Source organism: Oncorhynchus clarkii, chromosome 6 (genome assembly GCF_045791955.1).
Source record: "Oncorhynchus clarkii lewisi isolate Uvic-CL-2024 chromosome 6, UVic_Ocla_1.0, whole genome shotgun sequence".
Classification (NCBI taxonomy): domain Eukaryota; kingdom Metazoa; phylum Chordata; class Actinopteri; order Salmoniformes; family Salmonidae; genus Oncorhynchus; species Oncorhynchus clarkii.
The window spans coordinates 7690521-7700552 of record NC_092152.1 but is presented as its reverse complement, the minus strand read 5'-3'; the positions used below and the strand labels follow the sequence as shown (position 1 = coordinate 7700552).

The following is a 10032-nucleotide window of genomic DNA, read 5'->3' as shown; positions in this document are numbered from 1 at the left end:
GCAGAGATGGAGGTTCACTTCCCGAGAGAAGAGAAGAAGACCTATACAGAGAAGGAAGCCCACATGCTTGAGTTGAGGGGGAAGAATCGAACAATCCGAAATCAAAAGAAGGAGATGGACAGACTTCAAGTGTGCCTCTGGGAGGAGGAAAAGAAGAAGAGGAATGGTGGAACAGAGAAGGACAAGATCATTGAACAATTAGAGTCTGAGACAGACCATCTCCGAGCCCTTTTAAAAGATGAAAGGAGGAGAAGAAGAGTAGAAAGGGGTATCATGGAAGAGTGGAAGACTGAGATCCTGAGACTGAGGGAGGCAGAGAGCCAGAGGGAGGCAGAGAGCCAGAGGGAGGCAGAGAGTCAGAGGGAGGCAGAGAGCCAGAGAGATGCAGAAAGACAGAGAGAAGCAGAGAGACAGAGAGAAGCAGAGAGACAGAGAGAAGCAGAGAGACAGAGAGAAGCAGAGAGACAGAGGGAGGCAGAGAGAGAGAGGGAAGCAGCGAGACAGAGGGAAGCAGAGAGAGCCACAGAAGCAATGGAGCACCAGAGAAAACTGCAGGAGATCCACAGACTCAAACAACTGCTGGATCTACTGATGGTGGACCTACAACTGGCCCACGTAAGACATGTCATTGTTATTATTAAAAGGCAGTGTATATTTACCCAGCTGAAAATGAATAGTGGTAGACAGCGGTACGCTAACCCAGTGTTAACTTTTATTCCTTTCCTTAACCCTTACCTTAACCTCACTGAAACTATACCTAACCTTTACCTTAACCCAACCCTAGGTCCTGAACCTAACCATAATTTATCTCAACCCCTATGCCTTTCTTCTGCCGGTTGAATATCCACTTCCTTATTAACGTCATTACTGTTGTTGTTGTTGATAACTGTATCTGTGCAGGTTGTAAATAGTTGCATTAGTGAAGCATCATTTGTAGGAGTAATTTCTACAAGCATAAACATCAGAGGCAACATTGTTGTAACATCACACAAATTGTAACAGGAATTTCTCAAACCCCTAACTGAATGGGCAACAAGGTTGTGTGTTTGTATTTGTACACATTGTGGACATAATTGATTCCATAAAATGTCTCATAATTTTTTCAAACCATGATAATACATTAATTGACAATGAATTGTCCAGATGAATTGATCAACATGACCCTGCTATTGATGTTGTCCAGTGTTTGATTCAATTACCTAGCTCTAGGTTATATTTCTGTGTATCGTTCTCTGCAAATCTTTTGAAAGTATGTCTTGGTAATAGATTATCACTAATTTTACCTTTTAAAATGAAGCAAGAGATTGAGAGATTGAGGCTATGGCAGAAAGTCATGGAGGATCAGCGACCAAGACTGGCCTGGAACAACAAACCTATTGAGACAGGAAGAGAGAGGGAAAGAGAGAGGGAAAAAGAGAGAGAAAGGGAGATGGAAAGTGAGAGAAAAGCAGAATTGGAAAGTCAAGAAATGAAGAAGAAAGTGGAACAGGCAGAAGAAACGATAAAAGCGTTAGAACGAGAGATTGAGAGATTGAAAGAGATTGAGAAGGAAATCATATTTGAAAGAGAAAGAGACATGCGTATTGCAGAGAATGAGAAAGTCAAACTGGTTAACGAAAAGGTAAAAGAGTTAGAGAGAGAGGTTGAGAGACTGAAAGAAGATATGACAACAAAAGAGATTCAATACAAAATCAAATTTGAAAGAGCGAAAGAAGCGTTTAGAAGACAGAATGAGAGAGTGAAACAGGTTAACCAAAATGTACTAGTGTTAGACAGAGAGGTTGTGAGAATGAAAGAAGAGATTAGATGGAAAGACGAGACTGAACCAGAGAGAACATTTGATAGAGACAGAGAGAGAGAAAATGATTGGAGACGAAATGAAGAGGAGTTGAAAAATAGAGTGGAGAGAGAGATGGAGATGGAGACAGCCCTCATCAATGACAAAAAGACGTCTGAATTGGAGGAAGTCTTCAAGAAAATCAAGGAACAGCAGATAGAATTAGAAAATATGGAAACAGACAAATATAAATGGAAACAGAACCAAATGGACATGGAGGAGAAGATGGAGGGTGAGCACAACAAACAGAAAGAGGTAGAAAGAAAGAGAATGGAGAAAATACCAAAACAGGGACAAGAAGAAGATGAGAAGAAGAAGGAGATGGAGAGAGAAGAAGAAGAGGAGAGACGCAAACAGAAGCACATAGAGATGGAAGAGGAAGAAAGAGAGAGGGAGAAAGAGAGACACAGACAGATAAAAAGGAAGAGAATGGAGAAGAGACAGAAAATTATGGAAAGAGAAGAAGAGAGACAGAGAGAGATTGAAAGAGAGATTGAAGAAGAAAGATGTAAACAGAAGAAAATAGAGATGGAAGAGGAAGAAAGAGAAGAAGAGAGACAGAGAGAGATTGAAAGAGAGCACGAAGAAGAAAGATGTAAACAGAAGCAAATAGAGATGGAAGAGGAAGAACGAGAGAGGGAGAAAGAGAGACAGAGAGAGATCAAAAGAAAGATAATGGAAAAGAGACAAAAACATATAGAAAGAGAAGAAGAGAGACAGAAAGAGATTGAAAGAGAGCACGAAGAAGAAAGATGTAAACAGAAGCAAATAGAGATGGAAGAGGAAGAACGAGAGAGGGAGAAAGAGAGACAGAGAGAGATCAAAAGAAAGAGAATGGAGAAGAGACAGAAAAACATGGAAAGAGAAGTGAGACAGAAAGAGATTGAAAGAGAGAATGAAGAACAACTATTTAAACAGAAGCAAATAGAGATGGAAGAGAAAGAAAGAGAAGAAGAGAGACAGAGAGAGATTGAAAGAGAGCACGAAGAAGAAAGATGTAAACAGAAGCAAATAGAGATGGAAGAGGAAGAACGAGAGAGGGAGAAAGAGAGACAGAGAGAGATCAAAAGAAAGATCATGGAAAAGAGACAAAAACATATCGAAAGAGAAGAAGAGAGACAGAAAAAGATTGAAAGAGAGCACGAAGAAGAAAGATGTAAACAGAAGCAAATAGAGATGGAAGAGGAAGAACGAGAGAGGGAGAAAGAGAGACAGAGAGAGATCAAAAGAAAGGGAATGGAGAAGAGACAGAAAAACATGGAAAGAGAAGTGAGACAGAAAGAGATTGAAAGAGAGAATGAAGAACAACTATTTCAACAGAAGCAAATAGAGATGGAAGAGGAAGAAAGAGAAGAAGAGAGACAGAGAGAGATCAAAAGAGAGAATGATGAAGAAATATGTAAACAGAAGCAAAAAGAGATGGAAGAGGAAGTACAAGAGAAGGAGAAAGAGAGACAGAGAGAGATCAAAAGAAAGATCATGGAAAAGAGACAAAAACATATCGGAATAGAAGAAGAGAGACAGAAAGAGATTGAAAGAGAGAATGAAGAAGAACTATTTGAACAGAAGCAAAAAGAGATGGAAGAGGAAGAACGAGAGAGGGAGAAAGAGAGACAGAGAGAGATTGAAAGAGAGTATGAAGAAGAAAGATGTCAACAGAAGCAAATAGAGATGGAAGAGGAAGAAAGAGAAGAAGAGAGACAGAGAGAGATCGAAGAGAAAGAGAGACAGAGTGAGATGGGAGAGAAAGAAAGACGACAACAACAAGAGGAGAGAAAGATCATGTTTGAGAGAGATCAAGAAGAAGAAAATATATGGAAACAGAAGCAAATTGACATGGAGGAGGGAAGAGAGGGGGAGAACAAGAGACAGAGAGAGATAGAAGAGATACACAGACAACAACAACAAGAGGAGAGACAGAAACAAAAGGAGAAGGAGAAAGAAAGGGAGAAAGACAATGACAATCAGAGAGAGATGGAATTAAAAGATCAGCAACAGAAAGAGATGGAGAAAGAAAAGATGATTATGAGAGAAAGGGAGGAAGCAGGAAGAAGAAAGGAAGGGCAGAAAAATATTTTTGGGGAAATTGAGGGACAGAATGAACTGGAGATAGAACAGGAGAGAGAGATGGAAGAAAAGCAGGAAGTGATTAAGGAAGCAGAGGAAGAGTACAGGGAAAGAGAAGAGAGAGGAAAGGAAGTAAGCATGAAGAAACATGTAGTAGTTAATGTTAAAGCAAAAGCACGGGAAGTCTTCAATAGGCGTAAAGAGAGGAGGTTAGAAGTGTTGAAGGGGGAACGAGAACACATAGAAAGAGGACAACAAATCAGGAGGGAGAAGGAGGAAAGACGGCTGGAGATGGAAAGAAAACAGGAGAGGGCAAGACAACAAGAGGAGCAGGATAAAAAACGAGAGATTGAAATTGCTAGACAGAAAGAAATGTTGAGACTAAGAGAGGAGGAGATGCAGAGAGAGGAAGAGAGAGAGGAGGAGAGAAAGAAAGCCATCAAATGCCATTTATCTTTAATCAGAGAGAGAGAAGAAATAATACAGGCAAAAAAAAGAGAGGAGATGGTGGAAGAGGAAAGAAGGGAGATCCTTGAGTACAAGAGGGGTGAGTTAGAGGAGGAGGAAAAAGAAGATGACAAGGAGGACATTCTCTCACCCGATAAAAGTATCCGAAGGAGAGCCGTGGGCTGGGTGAATAAAAAATGGGAGAAGAGGAACCTCAGAAAGATAGAGAGAACGTATCAGAGAGAGGCTGAGGAGGGCCATAAGATCGTCCACATAGGTAAGACCTGTTTTCCCTCTACTTATGACATTATCCTCTTTAGTCTCCTCTACACACATTTGTTCCACACCAGTCATCATGTTGCATCATTGTTTCAATATAAAACTACTGTCCAAAGAATATGTTAGCTGACATGGCTCATTGAGTGACTGACTGACATAACAAGAAAAATACTGCTGATAACAACCACGTTTTTAAATGGTACCTTGTGTCATCTACTAGTCTAACTCTCAAGACTAAGTAGAGACCCAGAAAGAGTTCCTAAAAACACACACACAAAAACGTGTTTTGGGGGGATCCGGGGGCTACTAGTGGCCATGCGGCGCTAAGCGATCACATATGCCCTGGCACTATACAAAGAATAGGTGCCATTCTGGACTCATGTTCAACTTAGGGCCAGGTCAATTCGGGATGGGAATTATTGCACTTTATTGACAAATTCCATGCCTTGCTCAACTGAAAAGAGTAAAGAATCATTGAGATCCAATTGTGTTTTCTATTCTTCATTCCCTGTGTCCATTACATTTAAGTTGATACCAGATCCACTAAGTTGAATGTAAACTCTACTTCTTCTCCCCTCCCAGCCATCCCTGGACACACAAGGCTAACATCCACCATGACCCGGGCAGAGAGAGAGAGGGAAAAGAGGAAGGAGCTGCTGAAGGCTGAGGAGAGAAGGAAGAAGATGGAGGATTTCAATAAGCAGTGGAGAGAGCGGTCCCTGCTTAAAAAACAGACTCGTCAACAACTGAAGGAGGAGAGGGAGAGGATGAAGGAAAACTACCTGGAGCAGATGAATCTGGAGGCTGATGCTCAAATCAACAACCGGTGTCTAACCACCCAACACAGCTACGATTACAACCACGGTCAGGAGTTGCCCTGCTGGGCCACAGGCCAACAAGTAAGCCAAGAGCCCACTGGATCTGCTGATGGCCACCAGGAAAGGCCAAGGAGGCAACAGGCATGGGCAGAGAACCAGGAGGGGAGTTCAGAGAACCAGCAGGAGGGGCCAGAGAACCATCAGGGGGGGCCAGACAGCCAGCAGCTAGAAGCTCCAGAAGAGGTTGAAACATCAGAGCGAATATCCAAGACAAAGAAAAAGCCAAGCATCTGGAAGAAAATTAGGATGAGGTAAAGAATGTTTAAACATCTATTCATGTTTTACACTGTTAATATACATGTCATCACTTTAAAAAGTGACATTATCCAACTGTGAGGGTTTAGTGTACATGCATCACACATGTAAATATATAGATACTTACCTGTCTCTGTGATGTCTTACAGCCTTCCTGACGTGCTGTCTGTCTAGAGCTGGAACTCGATGAAGCCACAGTTCCACTGAGGTTACGGTGGTAATTAAAAGTGTCGCCCAATAATTCCTCCTCCTCTTTAAGTCATCGAGCCACATTTCCTCCTCAAAACATTATAGTTTCCTCAAGCCAGCAAGTATCCTCTTTATCAGGCAACAAACCATCGAAGGTCAGTGACCCTCCTCCCAAGAACAGAGACTCTCATCTGTATCCTAGTTAAATTCATCTCTGCTTACCACCTCTACAGTCCTAGAAAATATCCCAAAAATGGAAATGGTTTCAACAGAAGTCCTCCCCTCAGACCAGTGGCTCCACAGACCAGAGTTTCTCATCTTTATTCAAGTTGAATGCAACTCTGATCATTTCCACCACCTCTCCTGTTAAGGGGAGGTGCTGAAAAGGAGGTCTGGGAGGAGGTCTGCAGGTAGCCTGGACCGGACCGGTAGCAGCTAAGTTGCTGGCTACATCCCCGGGCAGAGCTGCTCAAGTCAGGCCAGTGATGTTTGATGATGTCATTTTTGTTAGCAAAGTTTTATTCTTTAATAAAAGCATTTATTAAAAAAGCAATATTGTTGTTACGGTGTGGATTGTTTTGTTATTTATTAGAATTGAAACATCCAGTAGTCATGGTAGATGTTAGACTTTCAATGAGACACCTAACATTCCATCAGTTTGATACAATGTGTGACATGTTATATTAGAGAGGAGTCCTCTATACACATCTATTTTAGACCATAGGAGAAATATCAGATTGAAATAGCTTCTCTAAGAATCTGAGGAGAGAGCAACAGTAGACGCATTGTTAGCTCTCCCACCTCCAGTTCAGTACTCGGGTCATTCCACCAATTGAGTACCTTTTGGGGAGTGTAACTTTATATTTCACCTAATTCTAACATTCTGTCATAAAGTGCACATGTTCAACTTAATATAAAACATGTTTTCCATCTCAAAGTAACAAATACATACTATAGTAAGTGCCTATTAAGTGCCAAATAAAGTGACAGGGTTGACTGTAACAGAGTTGACTATTTCATCTAGAATCAACCATAGATCCCCATGTGACAGGGGGAATGGACTGCAAGCTTACCAAACACACGTAAATAGTTTAAACATGTCTAGACTGTCTATCTATAGGTAACAGGGTTGATGTGTTATAATTCACCCACCCAGTGGTGATTGCAGCATGTACATCTTGGTGGATGTGGTTTCTACTGACACTTGAGATGTACAAACTATGGCACAAGGGGACAACGAGTGGACTATAGGATATCTGTAATTTAGATTAAGACAATGAGAGACCTAGGATGGACGTCGTCAATATAACCATTTGTTCAGCACCTTTGAAATGTGCAGCGACAGAATTTTGAACATGGGCCATTCTTACAGTATTCTCCCTGTACACCAAGTCATAACTGCATATAAGCAGACAATGAAAGCTCTTACAATATTTGATGATTACATTTCTCTAAAACAGGCTATAGTCTACATGTGCACCATCAAGTCATAGCAGTAGGCTAAGTTATGAGAGGAGAAAGGGACAACATTATTAGGGTGAGGCACATGGGCTACTAACAGCGTACTACACAACATACACTTAGTATTACTTTCTTAGATACAGTATACATATCTCCCTGTTATATTACATCATTTATAGAGCAGCATTCAATACATTTTTGGACACCTTGTTGTGCTGTGCTCACTTGAACAGGAAGGTGTAGCGGCGGTTTGGCATCAAAGTCTGTCATTCTCTGGATTGATGCTGCTTTCAAGACAACTGGATAAGGCAGTTAACCTACTGTTCCTAGGTAGTTGTTGTAAATAAGAATTTGTTCTTAACTGACTGAACTAGTTAAATAAATAAAAAAACATACATAAATCTAATATTCTAAATCAGCTGATGATAGTGAATAAGTTAAACCCCTTGTTTTTACCATTCGGTGTCATAATCACTTTTTGGAGGTGAAATGTAGCTAAAAATGTGCCATCCTCTGCTCAGAGGGTTAAGGGACCGTCTTAAAACTGCATCGCATACAATTGCCTCTAAATGAAAAATATCAAAACCTTCTCAACGACATGACATAGAGATCTCAAACAAATTTGAAACTGTAAAGAGACCTCTTGAATGCAATTAGTTACATTTTGTTTTACTTCTCTAAAATCTACAAAATGTAAAATAAATCACTTTACATAAAAGTACTTCAAAAAAACATCAATATCTTCCCCTCCATATAACTTTCATGAATACAACCAACTGTTATTGGTTCAGGGACCTCATCCCTCCAATCAATAGCAATTACTTTTGTATTTCTCGACTTTGGTGATATTCTACCAACTTAAATTGACTTTATATTAAAGATACTTTCTTAAAACGTCTATAGCTTCCACCCCATATTACTTTAATGAATACAAACAACTATCATTGGTTCAGGAACCACATCCCACTAATAAACATCAACTACTTTTTGTATTTTTTTAAAACTTTTTATATTTTTTAATGAATTTGAATGGACTTTACCTGAAAAATGCTTCCCTAAAACTTCAGTAGCTTCCACTTTTATGAAAACAACAAACTGATATTGGTTCACAGACCTCTTCCCTCCAATCCACGGTAATTACGTTTGGACTTTTGGACATTACAAATGAAGTCAAATTGAAAACATTATTGGTGTTGTTGAATTAGGTTTTCATAATAGCAAGCTAGGACTGATGGTTTGGTTATCTAAACTAGCAAGTATGTTGGTTTGTTACCAAGGCAACTACTGTAGCTATCTAGTTAACTTGCTAGCTACTTCAATGGATGTTGAACACATTTCTACCGGCAAATGTGTTAAATTATAGCCATGGTATAAAAGGGATAATCAACTCAGGGCTTTATGGTTCTCTGGAAAATAATGCAAGTCCATGGAAGGTCAGTTCCACAGTGTTCATTATTTACCATAGAACTCATAGTCCCTCGTTGATTATCCCTTACATCACTTTATGAGCTGGATTTGCCTTTCTTTGCAACAGTGGAAGCTGCTGAGGAGACGATGGCTCATAATAATGGTTGGAATGGAGTCAATGGAGTGGGTTCAAACACATCAAAGATGTTTCCATGTGGTTGATACCACTCAATTGACTTCATTCTAGACATTATTATGAGTTGTCTTCCCCTCAGCAGCCTCCACTGCTTTGCAATTAGTTTGTTCGTTTTCAGTTGTTAGCATTTAGCTAACAGCGTCTATGTGAATTTGTTATCAGATTGTGCTAATTTGTTAGCATTCTGGTAATAGAGTGCAATAGGTTTTTCTTGTGTTTTTAGCACCCCCTCATGTGCTATGCCGGTAATACTGTAAATCCCAGTATGAGAGAAGGATGGTATGACAATATGAAAATCTGGATACCGCCCAACCCTACCTACCACAACTACCACGCCTACATACCTCATCTACCAAACCTACCTACCACAACTACCTACCACAACTACCACACCTACCTATCACAACTACCACATCTACCTACCACAACTACTATAACTACCACACCTACCTACACACCTACCTACCACATCTACCTACCACGCCTACCTACTACAACTACCACACCTACCAACCACAACTACCACACCTACCTACTACAACTACCACACCTATCTATCACAACTACCACATCTACCTACCACAACTACCACGCCTACGTACCACATCTACCAAACCTACCTACCACAACTATCACGCCTACCTACCACAACTGCCACACCTACCTACTATTGTGTTAAATATACTATGGTGTTAAATGCTGAGCTGTAGTCGATAAACAGCATTCTTACATAGGTATTCCTCTTGTCCAGATGGGTTAGGGCAGTGTGCAGTGTGATTGCGATTGCCTACCACAACTACCACACCTACCTACCACACCTACCTACCACTACTACCACACCTGCCTACCACAACTACCACCCAATGTACCACAACTACCCCACCTATCTACCAAAACTACCATACCTACCTACCACAACTACTACACCAACCTACCACAACTACCACATCGACCATCACCACAACTATCACATCTACAGTCACCACAACTAAAAAACCTACCATCAACAAACCCAC

The 10032-nt window shown here is 40.6% G+C and overlaps 1 protein-coding gene across 1 annotated transcript; it reads left to right on the top strand.

Annotated features, from left to right (window-relative positions):
- The first annotated feature begins 1333 nt into the window (after positions 1-1333).
- LOC139411840 (trichohyalin-like) lies at positions 1334-5763 on the top strand. Its single transcript, XM_071158581.1, has 3 exons — positions 1334-2385; positions 3526-4628; positions 5213-5763. Exons 1-3 carry the CDS (start codon positions 1334-1336, stop codon positions 5761-5763), a joined length of 2706 nt encoding a protein of 901 aa, XP_071014682.1.
- Positions 5764-10032: the final 4269 nt, after the last annotated feature.

Coding starts and splice junctions, on each gene's coding strand:
- LOC139411840 (XM_071158581.1), top strand. CDS start 1,334: ATGGAGGATCAGCGACCAAGACTGGCCTGGAACAACAAACCTATTGAG. Junction 2,386..3,525: donor ATGGAAGAGGAAGAAAGAGA/AGAAGAGAGACA, acceptor AGAGGAAGAAAG/AGAAGAAGAGAGACAGAGAG. Junction 4,629..5,212: donor CCATAAGATCGTCCACATAG/GTAAGACCTGTT, acceptor CTCCCCTCCCAG/CCATCCCTGGACACACAAGG.